Genomic DNA, 25,000 nt, shown 5'->3' on the forward strand with positions numbered 1-25,000 from the left:
GAAGCGCGTTGAATATCGCCCTCAGTTCCAGAATGTTTATCGGGAGAAGAGTTTCTTCCCGAGACCATAAGCCCTGAGCTTTCAGGGAGTCCCAGACCGCACCCCAGCCTAACAGACTGGCGTCGGTCGTTACAATGATCCACTCTGGTCTGCGGAAACATATTCCCTGAGACAGGTGATCCTGAGACAACCACCAGAGAAGAGAATTTCTGGTCTCCTGGTCCAACTGAATTTGAGGAGACAAATCTGCATAATCCCCATTCCACTGTTAGAGCATGCATAGTTGCAGTGGTCTGAGGTGTATCCGAGCAAAAAGGACTATGTCCATTGCCGCTACCATTAGTCCGATTGTCTCCATACACTGAGCTACAGATGGCCGAGGAATGGAATGAAGGACTCAGCAAGTAGTTAACAGTTTTAACTTTCTGACCTCCGTCAGAAATATTTTCATTTCTACCGAGTCTATCAGGGTTCCTAGGAATGGAACTCTTGTGAGGGGGGAGAGAGAACTCTTTTTTACGTTCACCTTCCACCCGTGAGACCTCAGAAAGGCCAATACGATCTCCATGTGAGACTTGGTTCTTTGGAAAGTCGACGCCTGAATTAAGATGTCGTCTAGGTAAGGTGCCACTGCTATGCCCCGAGGTCTTAGAACCACCAGGAGGGACCCTAGCACCTTTGTGAAAATTCTGGGAGCAGTGGCCAACCCGAAAGGAAGAGCCACAAACTGATAATGCTTGTCCAGAAAGGCGAACCTGAGAAACTGGTGATCTTTGTGGATAGGAATATGCAGATACGCATCCTTTAGATCCACGGTAGTCATATATTGATCCTCCTGGATCATTGGTAAGATTGTCTGAATGGTCTCCATCTTGAATGATGGGACTCTGAGGAATTTGTTTAGAATTTTGAGATCCAGGATTGGTCTGAAAGTTCCTTCTTTTTTGGGAACCACAAACAGGTTTGAGTAAAACCCCAGTCCTTGTTCTGCAATTGGAGCTGGGTGGATCACTCCCATTGTAAGTAGATCTTCTACACAGCGTAAGAACACCTCTTTCTTTGTCTGATCTGTAGACAGACGAGAAATGTGGAACCTTCTCCTTGGAGGAGAGTCCTTGAATTCTAGAAGGTATCCCTGGGCTACAATCTCTAATGCCCAAGGATCGTGTACATCTCTTGCCCAGGCCTGAGCGAAGAGAGAGTCTGCCCCCTACTAGATCCGGTCCCGGATCGGGGGCTACCCCTTCATGCTGTCTTGGTGGCAGCTGCAGGCTTTTTGACCTGTTTACCCTTATTCCAGCCCTGGTAAGGTTTCCAAGTTGCCTTGGGCTGTGAAGCGTTACCCTCTTGCTTTGCAGCCGGAGAGGATGAAGCGGGGCCGTTCCTGAAATTGCGAAAGGAACGAAAATTAGCTTTGTTCTTTGTCTTAAAGGGCTTGCCCTGAGGGAGAGCATGGCCTTTTCCCCCGGTGATATCTGAAATAATCTCTTTCAATTCAGGCCCGAAGAGGGTCTTTCCTTTAAAAGGAATGTTCAAAAGCTTGGATTTAGACGACACATCGGCTGACCAGGACTTTAGCCATAGCGCCCTGCGCGCCAAAATTGCGAAACCTGATTTTTTTTGCCGCTAACTTAGCTATTTGGAAAGCGGCGTCAGTGATAAAAGAATTAGCTAGCTTTAGAGCCTTAATTCTATCCATAATTTCCTCATATGAGGTCTCCGTCTGGAGCGAGTCTTCCAGTGCCTCAAACCAGAAAGCAGCTGCAGTAGTTACAGGAATAATGCAGGCAATAGGTTGAAGAAGAAAACCTTGTTGAACAAAAATTTTCTTAAGTAACCCCTCTAACTTCTTATCCATAGGGTCTTTAAAAGCACAACTGTCTTCAATTGGTATGGTTGTGCGTTTAGCAAGTGTAGAAATAGCCCCCTCCACCTTAGGGACCGTCTGCCACGAGTCCCGCACAGGGTCAGGTATGGGGAACATTTTCTTAAAAACAGGAGGGGGAGCAAAGGGAACACCTGGTCTATCCCACTCCCTAGTAACGATATCCGCAATCCTCTTAGGGACCGGAAACGTATCCGTGTAAACAGGGACCTCTAGGTACTTGTCCATTTTACACAATTTCTCTGGGATCACCAAAGGGTCGCAGTCATCCAGAGTAGCTAATACCTCCCTAAGCAAAACGCGGAGGTGTTCTAGTTTAAATTTAAAAGCCAATGTATCTGAATTTGTCTGAGGAGGAACCCTTCCTGAATCAGAGACTTCTCCCTCAGACATCAAATCCCTCACTCCCACTTCAGAGCGTTGTGAGGGTATATCGGATACGGCTACCAAAGCGTCAGAATGCTCATAATCTGTTCTTAAAATGGAGCTATCACGCTTTGCGGGTAACACAGGCAGTTTAGATAAGAAGGCTGTAAGAGAATTATCCATGACTGCCGCTAAGTCTTGTAATGTAAAAGAGTTAGACGCACTAGAGGTACTAGGCGTCGCTTGCGCGGGCGTAACTGGTTGTGACACTTGGGGAGAGGCAGACGGGCTACCCTCGTTACCTTCAGTCTGAGAATCATCTTGGGCCACATTTTTAAGTGCAACAATATGATCTTTAAAGTGTATAGACATATCAGTACAAGTGGGACACATTCTGAGAGGGGGTTCCACCATGGCTTCTAAACACATTGAACAAGGATTTTCCTTAGTGTCAGACATGTTTAATAAACTAGTAATATATACAAGCAGGCTTGGAAATCACTTTAATCAAATAAAAAACACAATTTGAAAAAAACTTTACTGTGCCTTTAAGAGATAAAAAGAGCACACAATTTTACAAAACAGTGAAAAATGCAGCAATTCTCCTGAGATTTTCACAGTATGTACCTAAAGCCTTAATAAGATTGCACCACAAGTTTCAAAACGATTAACTCCTTAATGCCCAAACCGGAGCAGCCTAAAGCCAACACCCGGTAAAAAACAGTACAGCACCTTGCCACAGCCTTGCTGTGGCCCTACCTGCCCTTAGGGATCAGATTTGGGGGAATATAGCTTCTATAAGGCCCTCAAACAGCAGCAGGACCCTCCATGTGAAGCAGCATGAACTTCTCTGCAATTCTAACTGTGCATCTGAGGCGCAAAATTAGGCCCCTCCCACTCTACTCCGGAGTTGTGAGGCCTAGTAAATCACTCTTAAGTGACTAAAAACCAGCCATGTGGGTAATAACCCCAGAAAGAACCCCAAAAGGACTTTCAAAGTGTCTACAAACGATATTTGTATATTTGTGAATCAGTGTCAACCAGCATAATTAGCCCTGTTATGTAAGCATTCAATTCCTTACTAAGTCTGTGAACATAGCTTACCCTCCCCTCATGGGGATATTGTCAGTCTCTTCTAGCATTATCTAAGTCTTGTCTAGAAATAAATGAGTGAACATACCTCATTGCAGATTACCCTGCAAACCGTTCCCCCCCCGACTGAAGTTTTCTGGTACTCCTCAGTCCTGTGTGGGAACAGCAGTGGATTTTAGTTACAAAATGCTAAAATCATTTTCCTCTCAGCAGAAATCTTCATCACTTTTCTGCTAGAGAGTAAATAGTACACACCGGTACCATTTAAAATAACAAACTTTTGATTGAAGATAATAAAAACTACAATTCTAACACCACATTCACTTTACCCTCCCGTAGAGAGACCCTAGTGCTTAGAGCCGGCAAAGAGAATGACTGGGGGGGTGGAGCTAGAGGGGGAGCTATATGGACAGCTTTGCTGTGTGCTCTCTTTGCCACTTCCTGTAGGGAATGAGAATATCCCACAAGTAAAGGATGAATCCGTGGACTGGATACACCTTGCAAGAGAAAAAGAAAGAGTGAGAGAGCGAGAAAGAGAAAGAAAGAGAAAAAAGAGCGCGAGAGAGAGAGAGAGAAAAAAAGAGCGAAAAAAAGAGCGAGAGAAAGAAAGAAAGAAAGAAAGAGAGAGAAAAAAAGAGAGAGAGAGAAAGAAAAAGAAGAAAAAGAAAAAAAAAGAAAGAGCGAGAGAGAGAGAAAGAGAGAAAGAGAAAGAAAGAGTGAGAGAGAGAAAGAAAAACAGAAAAAGAAAGAGAAAAAGACAGAAACAGAAAAAGAAAGAAAAAAAAGAAAGAGAAAGAAAGAAAGAAAGAAAGAAAGAAAGAAAGAAATGAAAGAGAAAGAAATGAAAGAAAAAGAAAAAAAAGAAAGACATTGAGAAATTAAACCTTTTCCATTACATCACAAGCAGTGGCTCTAGGAATGGCACAGATCCTCTGTAAGTTGCTGAAATGGGGCTACGGCACAAAAGAAGGTCTAGCGATCCGTCAAATGGGACATGAAAGCCATATGACCCTCACAGGTGATTTAAAACCTCTTACCCGGGGTATTGCCAATATCTTTTTTGTATCCCTAAGACTTCCAGGGGGTTTTGTGCCTCACCCATGAGCGTGAACTTTATTTATCCACAGATCAATAAGAATCTAGGTTTCTCATGGGTCAGACACATGGGTATTTGCTATCCAGAAGACTTCAGGTGCATTTTCCTGCATATGTTTATATATCAAATTGTCCCCTGGCTCCAACAAACATTTTGTGGCTGGTTTTTAAATATTCAATCTGGCTACTAACATTTATACACATTTAATAACCCCGGATTCAAGAGATTTAAACTGATATAGTAAAAATAACATTATTTTCTTCCAGGGCCCATGAGATAGATTATACAATTCATAATTTTATGTTCTACACACTCAACAATCAAGGTCAGTAGAAGGTCAAAATACAAAAATGTGTTAGTGAGGACATATGCAGTCTAGGAAACAACTACTTGAGTTGTAAAGCAGATACTGTAATTTGGGAATGGTTTCAAATACTGAACAAAAATAACAAAATAATGTAAATATGTGAGTAATGGCTGCAACCATTCTAGAGTCTCAAAGTGACCTTTAAATGTAAAAATGTGTAAATCTCGTATTAATATGAGAATACTGTAGTTAAGGACAAGCTTAAAGGGGTATTCAGATGCTCAAATAAAGTTGTCTAATTTTATTTACGACCACCTAATTTTTATTTCCATCAATGTCCTTTTCTAACAATGCCCCCCTACCCACTCACATCAATGCAAATTCCCTTGTAACAATGCATTTCATGTCATTTTAAACTTAATTCCAAAATGTTTGAAAAACATTACCCTATTTAGGGCCAGATTACAAGTAAGCGATATTAGTGCAGGATCATGTGCGCTGGTATTACAAGTAAATCGCTCAAGAGAGCACGCTTTTATAGGCTCCTATGGGAGCCTCGTTCTGATGCCGACGGCATCAGAACCTTGCGCAGCGAAGGGGTTAAGTAGAGCAAAACTGGGGAATGGGTAATAAAGGTAATAAAAGTAGACTGTCCTTTTAATGATTGTAATATCGTGTTTGGAGGATTAAACATGTTAAAGGAACATGATACCCAGTTTTTGAATCACCTTAAAGTAATGCAGCATATCTGTAAAAAAGCTGAGTAGAAACATCACATGAAAATCTTTATCTAAAAAAAGAAAAATATTTTACCACAAAATTTCCTCAGTAGCCACATCCCACCGTAAACAGACTTTAAGGGGCCAATTTATCAATGTCTGTCCGACATGATATGCTGTAGCGTATTATGTCCGACAGACATTGCTGAATGCCGACAGCATACGCTGTCAGCATTTAACATTGCACAAGCAGTTCACCAGAACTGCTTGTGCAATGCCGCCCCCTGCAGATTCACGGCCAATGATATAAGGATGATATTTTCGTGTCAGCTTTTCACACATACATATCTGTATATATATATATAAAATCTATTTTCCATTAAAATTATATTATATGTATGTATGTATATAAATCACGCGGTATGTAAGTCTTACAAATATCGTGATTATGTGCGCCTTTTACGCAACAATCCTTTCCGTGCTCGAAGAGCTGCAGTTAACAGTGTTTCGCAACAAAAAAGTTTCACAAAACATACAAAATATACAAAGTATAGTTACACTCATTAACACTGTCTATTAAAAATTATTTTAGAAATACATTGCACACAAAGTTATAAGAGCTCAAAGATAGCAGACGCAGGGATTTTACATTGACAAACATACACTTACATAGAGAAACATGCATTTATATGTATAGAGATATGTATAACTAGAGAGATAAGATTTTACATTACAATCTTATGCACATTAAACAATATCTCAGATAAATTTTCAAATAGATATTCACATATAGATCTCGAGATATCTAGACACATATATATTCATATACATCTCGCTATAAATAGATATATCAGTCAAAAAATCATCACATATATAGAGAAATATTTATTTACAAATAAATAGAACATATTCTGTTAACAAAACATTCTTGCAATATGAAATTTGCATTCTCATGTACACATTGAGGCGAATACGTCATGGGCTTTGCGCAACAGATTAGGGTGTTAGTTATTTTTTTTCTATTTGTCTTCTCCATTGACTTCTATGAGGGAATATGTGAACACGCATGTAATATGGCTTTTTTGGACTATGCGGGTTAAAACGCGTGCAAAATAAGATATTTTGCAACTTGTAATACCTGCGCAAACCCCAAATGCGTAAAAATCTTAAAACACACAGGCCTAGATTTGGAGTTCGGCGGTAAAAGGTCTGTTAACGCTCCGCGGGCTTTTTTCTGGCCGCACCATAAATTTAACTCTGGTATCGAGAGTTAAAACAAATGCTGCGTTAGGCTCCAAAAAAGGAGCGTAGAGCATTTTTACCGCAAATGCAACTCTCGATACCAGAGCTGCTTACGGACGCGGCCGGCATCAAAAACGTGCTCGTGCACGATTCTCCCATAGGAAACAATGGGGCTGTTTGAGCTGAAAAAAAACCTAACACCTGCAAAAAAGCAGCGTTCAGCTCCTAACGCAGCCCCATTGTTTCCTATGGGGAAACACTTCCTACGTCTGCACCTAACACTCTAACATGTACCCCGAGTCTAAACACCCCTAGCCTTACACTTATTAACCCCTAATCTGCCGCCCCCGCTATCGCTGACCCCTGCATTACACTTTTAACCCCTAATCTGCCGCTCCGTAAAACGCCGCCACCTACGTTATCCCTATGTACCCCTAATCTGCTGCCCTAACATCGCCGACCCCTATGTTATATTTATTAACCCCTAATCTGCCCCCCACAACGTCGCCGACACCTGCCTACACTTATTAACCCCTAATCTGCCGAGCGGACCTGAGCGCTACTATAATAAAGTTATTAACCCCTAATCCGCCTCACTAACCCTATCATAAATAGTATTAACCCCTAATCTGCCCTCCCTAACATCGCCGACACCTACCTTCAATTATTAACCCCTAATCTGCCGACCGGAGCTCACCGCTATTCTAATAAATGTATTAACCCCTAAAGCTAAGTCTAACCCTAACACTAACACCCCCCTAAGTTAAATATAATTTAAATCTAACGAAATAAATTAACTCTTATTAAATAACTTATTCCTATTTAAAGCTAAATACTTACCTGTAAAATAAATCCTAATATAGCTACAATATAAATTATAATTATATTATAGCTATTTTAGGATTAATATTTATTTTACAGGCAACTTTGTAATTATTTTAACCAGGTACAATAGCTATTAAATAGTTAAGAACTATTTAATAGTTACCTAGTTAAAATAATTACAAATTTACCTGTAAAATAAATCCTAACCTAAGATATAATTAAACCTAACACTACCCTATCAATAAAATAATTAAATAAACTACCTACAATTACCTACAATTAACCTAACACTACACTATCAATAAATTAATTAAACACAATTCCTACAAATAAATACAATTAAATAAACTATCTAAAGTACAAAAAATAAAAAAGAACTAAGTTACAGAAAATAAAAAAATATTTACAAACATAAGAAAAATATTACAACAATTTTAAACTAATTACACCTACTCTAAGCCCCCTAATAAAATAACAAAGACCCCCAAAATAAAAAATTCCCTACCCTATTCTAAATTTAAAAAGTTACAAGCTCTTTTACCTTACCAGCCCTGAACAGGGCCCTTTGCGGGGCATGCCCCAAGAATTTCAGCTCTTTTGCCTGTAAAAAAAAACATACAATACCCCCCCCCCCCAACATTACAACCCACCACCCACATACCCCTAATCTAACCCAAACCCCCCTTAAATAAACCTAACACTAAGCCCCTGAAGATCTTCCTACCTTGTCTTCACCATCCAGGTATCACCGATCCGTCCTGGCTCCAAGATCTTCATCCAACCCAAGGGGGGGTTGGCGATCCATAATCCGGTGCTGAAGAGGTCCAGAAGAGGCTCCAAAGTCTTCCTCCTATCCGGCAAGAAGAGGACATCCGGACCGGCAAACATCTTCTCCAAGCGGCATCTTCGATCTTCTTCCATCCGGTGCGGAGCGGGTCCATCTTGAAGCAGGCGACGCGGATCCATCCTCTTCTTCCGATGTCTCCCGACTAATGACGGTTCCTTTAAGGGACGTCATCCAAGATGGCGTCCCTCGAATTCCGATTGGCTGATAGGATTCTATCAGCCAATCGGAATTAAGGTAGGAATTTTCTGATTGGCTGATGGAATCAGCCAATCAGAATCTAGTTCAATCCGATTGGCTGATCCAATCAGCCAATCAGATTGAGATCGCATTCTATTGGCTGTTCCGATCAGCCAATAGAATGCGATCTCAATCTGATTGGCTGATTGGATCGGCCAATCGGATTGAACTAGATTCTGATTGGCTGATTCCATCAGCCAATCAGAAAATTCCTACCTTAATTCCGATTGGCTGATAGAATCCTATCAGCCAATCGGAATTCGAGGGACGCCATCTTGGATGACGTCCCTTAAAGGAACCGTCATTAGTCGGGAGACATCGGAAGAAGAGGATGGATCCGCGTCGCCTGCTTCAAGATGGACCCGCTCCGCACCGGATGGAAGAAGATCGAAGATGCCGCTTGGAGAAGATGTTTGCCGGTCCGGATGTCCTCTTCTTGCCGGATAGGAGGAAGACTTTGGAGCCTCTTCTGGACCTCTTCAGCACCGGATTATGGATCGCCAACCCCCCCTTGGGTTGGATGAAGATCTTGGAGCCAGGACGGATCGGTGATACCTGGATGGTGAAGACAAGGTAGGAAGATCTTCAGGGGCTTAGTGTTAGGTTTATTTAAGGGGGGTTTGGGTTAGATTAGGGGTATGTGGGTGGTGGGTTGTAATGTTGGGGGGGGGGGGTATTGTATGTTTTTTTTTACAGGCAAAAGAGCTGAAATTCTTGGGGCATGCCCCGCAAAGGGCCCTGTTCAGGGCTGGTAAGGTAAAAGAGCTTGTAACTTTTTAAATTTAGAATAGGGTAGGGAATTTTTTATTTTGGGGGTCTTTGTTATTTTATTAGGGGGCTTAGAGTAGGTGTAATTAGTTTAAAATTGTTGTAATATTTTTCTTATGTTTGTAAATATTTTTTTATTTTCTGTAACTTAGTTCTTTTTTATTTTTTGTACTTTAGATAGTTTATTTAATTGTATTTATTTGTAGGAATTGTGTTTAATTAATTTATTGATAGTGTAGTGTTAGGTTAATTGTAGGTAATTGTAGGTAGTTTATTTAATTATTTTATTGATAGGGTAGTGTTAGGTTTAATTATATCTTAGGTTAGGATTTATTTTACAGGTAAATTTGTAATTATTTTAACTAGGTAACTATTAAATAGTTCTTAACTATTTAATAGCTATTGTACCTGGTTAAAATAAATACAAAGTTGCCTGTAAAATAAATATTAATCCTAAAATAGCTATAATATAATTATAATTTATATTGTAGCTATATTAGGATTTATTTTACAGGTAAGTATTTAGCTTTAAATAGGAATAAGTTATTTAATAAGAGTTAATTTATTTCGTTAGATAAAAATTATATTTAACTTAGGGGGGTGTTAGTGTTAGGGTTAGACTTAGCTTTAGGGGTTAATACATTTATTAGAATAGCGGTGAGCTCCGGTCGGCAGATTAGGGGTTAATAATTGAAGTTAGGTGTCGGCGATGTTAGGGAGGGCAGATTAGGGGTTAATACTATTTATGATAGGGTTAGTGAGGCGGATTAGGGGCTAATAACTTTATTATAGTAGCGCTCAGGTCCGCTCGGCAGATTAGGAGTTAATAAGTGTAGGCAGGTGTCGGCGACGTTGAGGGGGGCAGATTAGGGGTTAAGAAATATAATATAGGGGTCGGCGGGGTTAGGGGCAGCAGATTAGGGGTACATAAGTATAACGTAGGTGGCGGTCGGCAGATTAGGGGTTAAAAATTTTAATCGAGTGGCGGCGGTGTGGGGGGACCTCGGTTTAGGGGTACATAGGTAGTTTATGGGTGTTAGTGTACTTTAGGGTACAGTAGTTAAGAGCTTTATAAACCGGCGTTAGCCAGAAAGCTCTTAACTCCTGCTATTTTCAGGCGGCTGGAATCTTGTCGTTAGAGCTCTAACGCTCACTGCAGAAACGACTCTAAATACCAGCGTTAGAAAGATCCCATTGAAAAGATAGGCTACGCAAATGGCGTAGGGGGATCTGCGGTATGGAAAAGTCGCGGCTGAAAAGTGAGCGTTAGACCCTTTAATCACTGACTCCAAATACCAGCGGGCGGCCAAAACCAGCGTTAGGAGCCTCTAACGCTGGTTTTGACGGCTACCGCCGAACTCCAAATCTAGGCCACAGTGTTTTCACAATTGCGAAAAACAAATTTGCTGTGCAACTTGTAATCTTTCCCTTCGTGTTTTACGCTTTATAGGTCAAACAGTGTGTCGGTTTAGCACACATGAAGAATACTGTAAAAAATAATCCCTCTCTCCCTCTCTCTCTCCACACCTCATTCTCTCCCTCTCTCTCTCTCCACACCTCATTCTCTCCCACCTCTCTCAACACCTAATCTCTCCCTCTCTCCACACCTTGTTCTCTTTCCCTCTCTCTATACCTCATTCTTTCCCCCCTCCTCTCCACACCTTATTCTCTCCCTCTATCTCCACCTCTCTCTCTCTCTCTCTCTCTCTCTCCACACCTCAGTCTCTCCCTCTCTCTCCACACCTCCTTCTCTCTCTCTCTCCACACCTTATTCTCTCTCTCTCCACACCTCACTCTCTCCCTCTCTCTCTCTCTCTCTCTCTCCACACTTTATTCTCTCTCTCTCCACACCTCACTCTCTCCCTCTCTCTCTCCCCATGTCTCCTCTCTCTCTCTCTCTCCACACCTCATTCTCTCTCTCTCTCCACACCTCATTCTCTCTCTCTCTATCTCTCCACACACCTCATTCTCTCTCTCTCTCCACACACCTCATTCTCTCTCTCTCTCCACACACCTCATTCTCTCTCTCTCTCCACACACCTCATTCTCTCTCTCTCTCTCTCTCCACACACCTCATTCTCTCCCACTCTCTCATCACCTCACTCCCAAGCCCACGCCTTGCTGTCTGTCTACATTATTTCTATCAACGTCTCATTTTCTAATTATTCTTAACTGACATTTTGTCCAAAAATGCTACTGTTCTCTAATTCCCTCCCCACCTAATTTCCTCTTTCCCTCTCCCAGTCCCTTCTTTCCTCTCCCCATATCCTGTTCTTTCTCTCCCTCTCACCACGTCACTCTCTCCCTCTACCGACACTTTGTTTTCTCTCCTTTGTCATTGCTTTGTCCCCAAATGTCCTTCATACATCATATTCTCTTTCTCTCCAAAAACCTCATCCTTTGCTTTACATACAAAAAACTAACAAATGCAATAAATTCTTTAATATTTTAATTGACAAACCATTTGTATCTTATGAAGGTCACCTTTTCATACTGCAGTTTTCTAGAGTTAACTGACCCTTCAAACTCTATCCCTATTTGGCCACAGAAAAAGAACGATACAAATACTCAAGTGGCTTTTCAAGGGGTGTGCTCCTGGTTTAAAAACCCTGCATCTTACGTTAGATTAACCCATCTGTGCTGGAAAAATCCTCATAGGTTTGCAAGAAGCCAGATCCAGTTACTGATAGGAAAATGTGCAAATTTTACAAGCAAAACTAGTTTGGTTTTTTTTCTAAAACATTTCCTTTGTATGCAGATCTTTTGCAATACCGTGTTTAATTGCGGATGTATAATATACATATATAAAAGTGACTTTAATGTCTTTTTAAATCTTTGCTCATTTCCTTTACATTTTCTAGTCCTTCGTCTTATTTCCCTATCTCCCTCTTTAATACATCACTGTTTCGCTTCCCCCCTCTCCGCTTTCATCCTCTGGGTTCTCCCTTTTTATAGCACGCTTTTGTCATATTTCCATCAGCAATTTCTCTTTCTTTCTCTTCTTTCATCCTGTTTTTTCCCTCCTTTCATAGCTCTCTTCCCCCCTCTCCACACTCTCTTTCCATCTTTTGCCTCCCCTCTCATGTCTGTCGCTCCCAGCGACATCTGCACCATCCCTGGGTCTTGACAGCAGATCCCCCTCCCATCAGTGATTTTTGAAGGGACGGAGGACAAATCCCCTGGAGCGAAGCGCAGGCTTCTGCCTCAGAATCAGGCGGGAAAGGTTGCTTTGTCCCACCAGGCTCCTAACAGATGCTTTTCTGTGTATAAATCATACAGTGTGCAGAAGGCTCATAATTAGGGAATGCAAAATGATACATAAATTACTGATTGAGAAAAATAGGCTTATAAGATGCTTTCTAATGAAAGGCTGGATAAGAATAATTTAGATATAAGCTTTTACCCAGCCAGACTCATTCCTCTGGGATACCGTAAATACAGGCACAGTAACACAGTGGTATATAGTAATACTGTGGGGTACAGAAGCCAGAATAGGAAATTACCCACTGCAGAAAACAGAAAATCCCTTGATTTGCCTTAACAGCACTATTGCGGCATTATAATGAAGTCACCAAATGTCTCCAATCTCCCTTCTTTTCTTAAAGGATGGGATCTAAAATGCTAAATTTCAGCAACTCCTCAAGTGTTATGAAGGCTTGCCCTCTGTGTCATATGGTGGGGCATTTTGAGGGGCTGGGGATCCTGTGAATAGGGCTGTAAGAGACTAGGAACTTGGTGGGATATGTGGAGATTGGAGTTAGAGTAGAATGGAAAACTGTTTAGGCTAGAGCTGGTGGAGTCCAGGAACTTGGTGTGGTGGGGCTGGAGGTGACTGGGAATGCAGTGGGCTAGGGTTGGAAGAGACTCAAATGGGGTGGAGTTGAGGGGACTGGTACATTGGTGCGGCTGGGCTGGAAGTGATTAAGATCTCTGTGGGCTGGAGCTGGAGGAGACTTTAACTTTAAAGGGATGACGGTAAAGGAGACTGAGAACTAAGACAAGAAAATTTGAAATAAGACAGAGAACTGAGCCTAAGAGAAGACATAAGAGATCAATAAGAAAAAAAAATGAATGGGTGAAAATAGAGTAGAGAGAAAAGCTAGGACTTTTTAAACAAGGAGAAAAGGGTATGACCTAGTAAAGTAGAGCGGAATGTAGAACAGAAGTGTGGGAACTAAAAGAAGTGAGTGGGAAATTGAAAAGAAGGTTAAAATGTAGGGGAGGACAGCAGAAACTATGGGGGAAAAATAATGTTAAAGTGTAGAGGGAAATCTATAGGATGAGAATGGGATCTAGGAGAAGAGAGTGGAAACAATGGGCAGTGAGTGAAAACTAAGAAATAAAAACATAAACATAGAATTTGATGGTAGATAAGAACCAAAAGGCCCACTGAGTCTATCCATATTACTTGTTACTGTTTTCTTAGGATAGCCCAGTCACTTTTTAATTCTTTTATAGTCCCTGTGTTTACCACCTCTTTTGGAAGTTTATTCCATGAATCCACCAACCTTTCTGTGAAAAAAAAATGTTTCCTCTCATTTTTCCTGATTCTTCTATGCTCTAATTTAAGATTATGACCCCTTGTTTTGGTATTACTTTTTTTGTGGAAAATGCTTTCAGCTTCCACTTTCACTGAAGGTTTCTATCATGTTACCTCTTTCCCTTCTCTCCTCTAAACTATAAATATTTAGATCAAAGAGTCTTTCTTTGTATGCTTTATATTTTAGACCATGTATCATTTTAGTTTAGTTTGGACAGTTTCTAGTTTACTTATAGCCTACTGGAGATATGGTCTCCAGAACTGTACACAATATTCCAGATAAGGCCTATCTAGTGATCTGAAAAAGTAGCATAAGGATCCTGCAATTCCTGCTACTAATATCTTTCCCAATGCAACCAAGTTAGTAACTAAAGAGGAATGGGACTTGTGAATTATTATTTCAGATGATTTATAATTCAGTAGACAATGCAGCAGTGCAGCCATTAAGGCCAGTTGGATACTTGGTTGCATTGGGAGAGGTATTAGTAGTAGTATCAGCAGGCTTCTTATGCCACTTTACAGATAGGATTGGAATCTAGGAGTGGAGTGTGATATTCAGGAGAGGGGACTATGAGTGGAGAGTGAAACTATCGGAGGAGAATGGCAACTAAAAGTACAGTAGAAAGTGCACAAAGATAGAGGGATCTATGTGAAGAGGTTAGGAAATAAGATCGGAGAGTGGGAATTGTGAGTTGGAACTATAGGCCGATAAATCTGTTTAAAATTTAGGAGCCAGTAAAAATAGAAAGGAGTCAGACACACTTTTAGGAGCCAGACAATGGTATTTGTACAAAGCTATATGGAAAATAAGCCGGTAATATTCTAGGAGCAAATGGCTCCATAGCTCCTGGGTTGGTTTAGCCCTACCATAATGGATACTAGATTAGACCTAAAAATGAGGAAGACACCTGGAATTTGGAAACAAATAATGTGAACTTGGGAATTAGAGTGAAAAGCAGGGAGTTAAACTAAATGAAGTCAGTTCTGGAAGTTCACTGTTAGTGTGTGCTGAGCAAGTGGAATGGGTAATTTTACTATCTGTGATGTATCTCTGTGATGTGTCTGTATATGATTTCTCTGTGATGTGTCTGTATCTGATTTCTCTATGATGTGTCTGTATCTGATTTCTCTGTGATGTGTCTGTATCTGATTTCACTGTGATGTGTCTGTATCTGATTTCACTGTGATGTGTCTGTATCTGATTTCACTGTGATGTGTCTGATTTCACTGTGATGTGTCTGTATCTGATTTCTCTATGATGTGTCTGTATCTGATTTCTCTGTGATGTATCTGATTTCTCTGTGATGTATCTGATTTCTCTGTGATGTGTCTGTATCTGATTTCTCTGTGATGTGTCTGTATCTGATTTCTCTGTGATGTATCTGATTTCTCTGTGATGTATCGGATTTCTCTGTGATGTATCTGATTTCTCTGTGATGTATCTGATTTCTCTGTGATGTATCTGATTTCTCTGTGATGTATCTGATTTCTCTGTGATGTATCTGATTTCTCTGTGATGTATCTGATTTCTCTATGATGTGTCTGTATCTGATTTCTCTGTGATGTGTCTGTATCTGATTTCTCTGTGATGTGTCTGTATCTGATTTCTCTATGATGTGTCTGTATCTGATTTCTCTATGATGTGTCTGTATCTGATTTCTCTGTGATTTGTCTGTATCTGATTTCTCTATGATGTGTCTGTATCTGATTTCTCTATGATGTGTCTGTATCTGATTTCTCTATGATGTGTCTGTATCTGATTTCTCTGTGATGTATCTGTATCTGATTTCTCTGTGATGTGTCTGTATCTGATTTCTCTATGATGTGTCTGTATCTGATTTCTCTATGATGTGTCTGTATCTGATTTCTCTATGATGTGTCTGTATCTGATTTCTCTATGATGTGTCTGTATCTGATTTCTCTGTGATGTATCTGATTTCTCTGTGATGTATCTGATTTCTCTGTGATGTATCTGATTTCTCTGTGATGTATCTGATTTCTCTGTGATGTATCTGATTTCTCTGTGATGTATCTGATTTCTCTGTGATGTATCTGATTTCTCTGTGATGTATCTGATTTCTCTGTGATGTGTCTGTATCTGATTTCTCTATGATGTGTCTGTATCTGATTTCTCTGTGATGTGTCTGTATCTGATTTCTCTGTGATGTATCTGTATCTGATTTCCCTGTGATGTGTCTCTAGAGTTCCCTGTGATGTGTCTCTAGAGTTCCCTGTGATGTGTCTCTAGAGTTCCCTGTGATGTGTCTCTAGAGTTCCCTGTGATGTGTCTCTAGAGTTCCCTGTGATGTGTCTCTAGAGTTCCCTGTGATGTGTCTCTAGAGTTCCCTGTGATGTGTCTCTAGAGTTCCCTGTGATGTGTCTCTAGAGTTCCCTGTGATGTATCTGTAGATTTCCCTGTGATGTGTCTGTAGATTTCCCTGTGATGTATCTGTAGATTTCCCTGTGATGAGTCTGTAGATTTCCCTGTGATGTGTCTGTAGATTTCCCTGTGATGTGTCTGTAGATTTCCCTGTGATGTGTCTGTAGATTTCCCTGTGATGTGTCTGTAGATTTCCCTGTGATGTGTCTGTAGATTTCCCTGTGATGTGTCTGTAGATTTCCCTGTGATGTGTCTGTAGATTTCCCTGTGATGTGTCTGTAGATTTCCCTGTGATGTGTCTGTAGATTTCCCTGTGATGAGTCTGTAGATTTCCCTATGATGTGTCTGTAGATTTCTCTGTAGATTTCTCTGTGATGTGTCTGTAGATTTCTCTGTGATGTGTCTGTAGATTTCCCTGTGATGTGTCTGTAGATTTCCCTGTGATGTGTCTGTACATTTCCCTGTGATGTATCTGTACATTTCCCTGTGATGTATCTGTAGATTTCCCTGTGATGTATCTGTAGATTTCCCTGTGATGTGTCTGTAGATTTCCCTGTGATGAGTCTGTAGATTTCCCTGTGATGTGTCTGTAGATTTCTCTGTGATGTGTCTGTAGATTTCCCTGTGATGTGTCTGTAGATTTCTCTGTGATGTGTCTGTAGATTTCTCTGTGATGTGTCTGTAGATTTCTCTGTGATGTATCTGTACATTTCCCTGTGATGTATCTGTACATTTCCCTGTGATGTATCTGTACATTTCCCTGTGATGTATCTGTAGATTTCCCTGTGATGTATCTGTAGATTTCCCTGTGATGTGTCTGTAGATTTCTCTGTGATGTGTCTGTAGATTTCTCTGTGATGTATCTGTAGATTTCCCTGTGATGTATCTGTAGATTTCCCTGTGATGTGTCTGTACATTTCTCTGTGATGTGTCTGTAGATTTCTCTGTGATGTGTCTGTAGATTTCTCTGTGATGTGTCTGTAGATTTCCCTGTGATGTGTCTGTAGATTTCCCTGTGATGTATCTGTAGATTTCCCTGTGATGTATCTGTAGATTTCCCTGTGATGTGTCTGTAGATTTCTCTGTGATGTGTCTGTAGATTTATCTGTGATGTGTCTGTAGATTTCCCTGTGATGTGTCTGTAGATTTCCCTGTGATGTATCTGTAGATTTCCCTGTGATGTATCTGTAGATTTCCCTGTGATGTATCTGTAGATTTCCCTGTGATGTGTCTGTAGATTTCTCTGTGATGTGTCTGTAGATTTCTCTGTGATGTGTCTGTAGATTTCCCTGTGATGTATCTGTAGATTTCCCTGTGATGTATCTGTAGATTTCCCTGTGATGTGTCTGTACATTTCTCTGTGATGTGTCTGTAGATTTCCCTGTGATGAGTCTGTAGATTTCCCTGTGATGAGTCTGTAGATTTCCCTGTGATGTGTCTGTAGATTTCTCTGTGATGTGCCTTTAGAAGGAGACAGTTTTCCTGTGATGTGAATGAGGAAGTGTCCGTCCGTTTCCCTGTACGTTGGCTTTTCTAAGATATTTTTGAGTTTCAGATGTGGGTTCTGTGCTCAGGCTGTCACCAACCTAATCTAATGCATGAGCTGCTGATGTAATGAATGAAGAGAGCAGGAAGGATGTGGAGAGGTGGTCATTAATCTTACTCCAAGGCGGCGAGCTGGTGATTGGCGTGTACATACAGTACAATACCACCATCTGCTATACTGTCACATAAGCTATAGTATGAAAATCACTTCTGATCCCGCACTGGCCTTGTGCATGAGTGCACCGCGTACAACATAGACCTGACATGGATTGTGGTAAATTAGAGGCCAGATATGTCTGATTATACCAAAGTAGCCTCACCAAAATATTCTTTCAATTATCAGTGATATTGTCAAATAAACAATTAGCCCCTCTAGGGCAGGGTAACTAAACTTTAGTGAGATTGGAACAATTTTTGTGTGAAAGTTGTCACTATGTTTGCTGATGGTAATTAGAACAAGATCCACAAACACAAATATACAGGTGGCCCTCAATTTGCGCCGTTTCACAGTACTGCCTGTTCCTTGCGATCACGTGACCACTATTGAGGAAGCTGTTCCCCAGGCTTCTTAGCTGAAAACAAAACATTTGCAGAAGAATTTCTGCCCCCTGGATTTATAGTACAGCACTAACACTGTGTACCGCACATGACAATAGGTTGCTATTTGTTTGTTGTCTTAAATGACCAGTACTGTGAACTGTGAAAAAAATTGCTTTCATGCATATAAAAGAGCAATAATATATTTAAAATATTAAAATTTAAAGCTAACAGGAAGTGAACGTTTGTGCGCATGTTAAAAAAAAAACACTGTTACAAATGTCCTATTTATATGCAGCAAAGATAAAAATGACTGCTCACCAGCTGATAAACAGAACTCCCCACTGATGTCTCACACACAAACACGTTTTATATTGCTGGCTATACATTTACAGCAATAATTTCAGGGCTTTAACTATAATATTATACATAGAGGTAGATTTATTAAAAGTCGAGCGGACATGATTCGCTGTAACTTTAACATTGCACAAGCATTTTCTGGTGAAATGCTTGTGCAATGCCGCCCCATTCTCACTGGCCGCTAGCAGAGGCTGTCAATCATCCCGATCGGATCAGGATGATTTCAATGACAAGTTAAAGGGATATTCCAGTCAAAATTTAAATGCACATAGATGAATTACATCTTTGAGTAGACACAAATTTGCAATAAACATGTTTTGGCAAAAATGCATCTAGTAAAAATTATAACTGTTTTAGTGTTAACATTTTTCTCTGCACGTGCATGTGAAGCATAGCTAGATATTCTCAGTGCACTAGCATTTTATATACTGCAGCTGCTCCGATCGTCAGTGGGGACTGTATCATGTCAGCAATTAACAAACTGAGTCATTACCAGATGGCCCAAGCACCTTAGGCTCTCTGAGAAACTGCTTTGTTTTAAATGCTGGTGCACGATGCATACGTAAATACACATTTAAAACAATTATAGCTTGTGTTAGAATCATTTTTGCCAATACATGTATATTACAAAATGCTTCTATTCAAAACTGAAATGCATCCACGTGGATTCCAATTTTGGCTGGAATGTCCCTTTAAGGAGCGGCAGTCTTATGACCGCGGCTTCTTAACTTCCGTTTCAGGCGATCCTAGAACGAGGGGGCTCCGAAGCAGCAGCCGCAGCTTAATAGCCGGAGCCCATAGAATATATATTGTTATAATATAAAATAATATTACATTACTACTTACTTTTTTTTCTTTAAAGGGACATAAAAGTAAAAAATGACTCAGACAGAGCACGCAGTTTTAAACAACTTTTCTATTTAGTACTATTATCAAATTTGATTTGTTCTTTTCTTATTGTTTGTTGAAGAGCAGGATAATGCAAGTGTCTTTGTGAACTATATGCTTCTGGTCTCTACTGCCCAACAAAGTATAACATTGCTAAAAAGATTGTTACAAACACAGTAGTGTGCTCAGGACACGTGTGCTCTTTAGCCTACCTAGGTATGTTCTACAACAAAGGATATGAAGAGAATGAAATACATTTGATAATAGTAGCAAAGTTGTTTAAAATGAAATGTTCTCTCTGAACCCTGACACTCTACATGATGCACAGTGATTGCTTGATATGTTCAGAAGTTCTAATGGGACACGACAAATGAGATAACGGGGTGTATCACTGCACTTCAAATTACTGTTTAAAATGCTTGTAAATCATTTGTTGTATGCAGATCTTTTACAATGCACTATTTCTGATGCATACAGCAAAGTGACTTTAAAGGAACACAAAACCCAGTATTTTTTCTTCCATGATTCAGACAGAGCATACAATTGTAAACAGCTTCCCAATGTACTTCTATTGTTAAATTAGCTTTGTTCTCTTGGTATCCTTTGTTAAAAGGACACTGAACCCAATTTTTTTTCTTTAATGATTCAGATAAAGCATGAAATTTTAAGCAGCTTTCTAATTTACTCCTATTATCTATTTTTCTTTGATTTGCAGGAATGCAAGCTTAGGGGCTGGCCCATTTTTGGTTCAGAACCCTGGATAGCACTTGCTGATTGGTGTCTGCATTTAGCCACCAATCAGCAAGTGTTACCCAGGGTGCTGAACCAAAGATGGGCCAGCTTGTAAGCTTACATTCCTGCTTTTTCAAATAAAGATACCAACAGAACGAAGAAAAATAGATATTAGGAGTAAATTAGAAAGTTGCTTTAAATTTCCTGCTCAATCTAAATCATGAAATATTTTTTTTTTATGTTCAGTATCCCTTTAAATGAGCAGAAATGCACTACTGGGAGTAAGCTAACCACATCAAGTAAGCCAATGATAAGAGACATATATGGGTGGCCACCAATCAGCAGCTATTTCCCCGTAGTGCAGTGCTGCTCCCGAGCATACCTAGATATGCTTTTCAACAAAGGATACCAAGATAACAAAGCAAATTGAATAATAGAAGTAAATTGGAAAGTTGGTTAAAATCACATGCTCTGTCTGAATCATGACAGAATTTTTTTTTATCAGGACAGGTTCAGACACAGCAAAGCTTCTATCTACTGTAGGATGACATCTAGCATTTAGAATATCAGGACAAGTTTAGACAATCATAGTCTCCTGACTAGGTTCAGACAGTGTTGGGTGTCTAACTTATACAGGGGAATCTCCTGTGTGTTTAACCCATTTGGTTCTGATTGGGAGGACTTACTATGTGTAACTGCAGGAAGTCCATCAGTCCTGGGGTGCTGTCGATGCGAACAAGTATCCCGTCTTTTACTGTGGTGCTGAAACCCACGGCTAGACGGTCCGTCCTCGTGCTGGGTCGGTCGTTATGTGGCCAGGTATAAAGAATCAGACCTCCACTTTTCCCAAAAATGTATGTAGCCCCAGCTGAAAAATAAAGACAGATTGGTCAGTGACATAATACCGTAAGTGGAAATAGAACCTTCATCAGACCATATATTTCTCAATACTATTTGTGACTGTAATAGAAACGTATACTGTAAGCAATGCGCCTATTCCTGTATCCAACATAAAATGTTCTTAGCAATGACTTTGGTAGATCTTTTCTTTCCTACTAATTTCCAGCAAATGACATTCTTACTGGCAGCAAACTGGTTACACACAATCAGGCAACACCTGTGACTGGTGGCTCACTGTGAGGCGGGTAATGACCCTTTCACTTATTTATCTGTATTAACGCCATGAAAGAAGTCACAACGGAATGGAATAAATATGGCACTTGCAGGTGTGAGAGCTTCTTGCTGTGGGGAGGAAAAAAACTATTAATAATCTGATGTTGTTGATAAGGAAAAACAGAATTTATGTTTACCTGATAAATTACTTTCTCCAACGGTGTGTCCGGTCCACGGCGTCATCCTTACTTGTGGGACATTCTCCTCCCCAACAGGAAACGGCAAAGAGCCCAGCAAAGCCGGTCACACGATCCCTCCTAGGCTCCGCCTACCCCAGTCATTCGACCGACGTTAAGGAGGAATATTTGCATAGGAGAAACCATATGGTACCGTGGTGACTGTAGTTAAAGAAAATAAATTATCAGACCTGATTAAAAAAACCAGGGCGGGCCGTGGACCGGACACACCGTTGGAGAAAGTAATTTATCAGTTAAACATAAATTCTGTTTTCTCCAACATAGGTGTGTCCGGTCCACGGCGTCATCCTTACTTGTGGGAACCAATACCAAAGCTTTAGGACACGGATGAAGGGAGGGAGCAAATCAGGTCACCTAAATGGAAGGCACCACGGCTTGCAAAACCTTTCTCCCAAAAATAGCCTCAGAAGAAGCAAAAGTATCAAACTTGTAAAATTTGGTAAAAGTGTGCAGTGAAGACCAAGTCGCTGCCCTACATATCTGATCAACAGAAGCCTCGTTCTTGAAGGCCCATGTGGAAGCCACAGCCCTAGTGGAATGAGCTGTGATTCTTTCGGGAGGCTGCCGTCCGGCAGTCTCGTAAGCCAATCTGATGATGCTTTTAATCCAAAAAGAGAGAGAGGTAGAAGTTGCTTTTTGACCTCTCCTTTTACCTGAATAAACAACAAACAAGGAAGATGTTTGTCTAAAATCCTTTGTAGCATCTAAATAGAATTTTAGAGCGCGAACAACATCCAAATTGTGCAACAAACGTTCCTTCTTTGAAACTGGTTTCGGACACAGAGAAGGTACGATAATCTCCTGGTTAATGTTTTTGTTAGAAACAACCTTTGGAAGAAAACCAGGTTTAGTACGTAAAACCACCTTATCTGCATGGAACACCAGATAAGGAGGAGAACACTGCAGAGCAGATAATTCTGAAACTCTTCTAGCAGAAGAAATTGCAACTAAAAACAAAACTTTCCAAGATAATAACTTAATATCAACGGAATGTAAGGGTTCAAACGGAACCCCCTGAAGAACTGAAAGAACTAAATTGAGACTCCAAGGAGGAGTCAAAGGTTTGTAAACAGGCTTGATTCTAACCAGAGCCTGAACAAAGGCTTGAACATCTGGCACAGCTGCCAGCTTTTTGTGAAGTAACACCGACAAGGCAGAAATCTGTCCCTTCAGGGAACTTGCAGATAATCCTTTTTCCAATCCTTCTTGAAGGAAGGATAGAATCCTAGGAATCTCAACCTTGTCCCAAGGGAATCCTTTAGATTCACACCAACAGATATATTTTTTCCAAATTTTGTGGTAAATCTTTCTAGTTACAGGCTTTCTGGCCTGAACAAGAGTATCGATAACAGAATCTGAGAATCCTCGCTTCGATAAAATCAAGCGTTCAATCTCCAAGCAGTCAGCTGGAGTGAAACCAGATTCGGATGTTCGAACGGACCCTGAACAAGAAGGTCTCGTCTCAAAGGTAGCTTCCAAGGTGGAGCCGATGACATATTCACCAGATCTGCATACCAAGTCCTGCGTGGCCACGCAGGAGCTATCAAGATCACCGACGCCCTCTCCTGATTGATCCTGGCTACCAGCCTGGGGATGAGAGGAAATGGCGGGAACACATAAGCTAGTTTGAAGGTCCAAGGTGCTACTAGTGCATCCACTAGAGCCGCCTTGGGATCCCTGGATCTGGCCCCGTAGCAAGGAACTTTGAAGTTCTGACGAGAGGCCATCAGATCCATGTCTGGAATGCCCCACAGGTGAGTGACTTGGGCAAAGATTTCCGGATGGAGTTCCCACTCCCCCGGATGCAATGTCTGACGACTCAGAAAATCCGCTTCCCAATTTTCCACTCCTGGGATGTGGATAGCAGACAGGTGGCAGGAGTGAGACTCCGCCCATAGAATAATTTTGGTCACTTCTTCCATCGCTAGGGAACTCCTTGTTCCCCCCTGATGGTTGATGTACGCTACAGTTGTCATGTTGTCTGATTGAAACCGTATGAACTTGGTCCTCGCTAGCTGAGGCCAAGCCTTGAGAGCATTGAATATCGCTCTCAGTTCCAGAATATTTATCGGTAGAAGAGATTCTTCCCGAGACCAAAGACCCTGAGCTTTCAGGGATCCCCAGACCGCGCCCCAGCCCATCAGACTGGCGTCGGTCGTGACAATGACCCACTCTGGTCTGCGGAATGTCATCCCTTGTGACAGGTTGTCCAGGGACAGCCACCAACGGAGTGAGTCTCTGGTCCTCTGATTTACTTGTATCTTCGGAGACAAGTCTGTATAGTCCCCATTCCACTGACTGAGCATGCACAGTTGTAATGGTCTTAGATGAATGCGCGCAAAAGGAACTATGTCCATTGCCGCTACCATCAACCCGATCACTTCCATGCACTGAGCTATGGAAGGAAGAGGAACGGAATGAAGTATCCGACAAGAGTCTAGAAGTTTTGTTTTTCTGACCTCTGTCAGAAAAATCCTCATTTCTAAGGAGTCTATAATTGTTCCCAAGAAGGGAACCCTTGTTGACGGGGATAGGGAACTCTTTTCCACGTTCACTTTCCAACCGTGAGATCTGAGAAAGGCCAGGACGATGTCCGTGTGAGCCTTTGCTTGAGGAAGGGACGACGCTTGAATCAGAATGTCGTCCAAGTAAGGTACTACCGCAATGCCCCTTGGTCGTAGCACAGCTAGAAGGGACCCTAGTACCTTTGTGAAAATCCTTGGAGCAGTGGCTAATCCGAAAGGAAGCGCCACGAACTGGTAATGTTTGTCCAGGAATGCGAACCTTAGGAACCGATGATGTTCCTTGTGGATAGGAATATGTAGATACGCATCCTTTAAATCCACCGTGGTCATGAATTGACCTTCCTGGATGGAAGGAAGAATAGTTCGAATGGTTTCCATCTTGAACGATGGAACCTTGAGAAACTTGTTTAAGATCTTGAGATCTAAGATTGGTCTGAACGTTCCCTCTTTTTTGGGAACTATGAACAGATTGGAGTAGAACCCCATCCCTTGTTCTCTTAATGGAACAGGATGAATCACTCCCATTTTTAACAGGTCTTCTACACAATGTAAGAATGCCTGTCTTTTTATGTGGTCTGAAGACAACTGAGACCTGTGGAACCTCCCCCTTGGGGGAAGTCCCTTGAATTCCAGAAGATAACCTTGGGAGACTATTTCTAGCGCCCAAGGATCCAGAACATCTCTTGCCCAAGCCTGAGCGAAGAGAGAGAGTCTGCCCCCCACCAGATCCGGTCCCGGA

The 25,000-nt window shown here is 41.1% G+C and overlaps 1 protein-coding gene across 1 annotated transcript in view; it reads right to left on the minus strand.

Moving 5' to 3' along the window:
* NRXN3 (neurexin 3) overlaps positions 1-25,000 on the minus strand; it is a 1,194,892-nt gene that overhangs the window by 211,139 nt on the left and 958,753 nt on the right. The window contains exon 14 of the mRNA XM_053697352.1: positions 21,053-21,234. Within this exon, the coding sequence (XP_053553327.1) occupies positions 21,053-21,234 (182 nt within the window). The remainder of the gene's footprint in view (positions 1-21,052; positions 21,235-25,000) is intronic.

This window comes from Bombina bombina, chromosome 1 (genome assembly GCF_027579735.1).
Source record: "Bombina bombina isolate aBomBom1 chromosome 1, aBomBom1.pri, whole genome shotgun sequence".
NCBI lineage: Eukaryota > Metazoa > Chordata > Amphibia > Anura > Bombinatoridae > Bombina > Bombina bombina.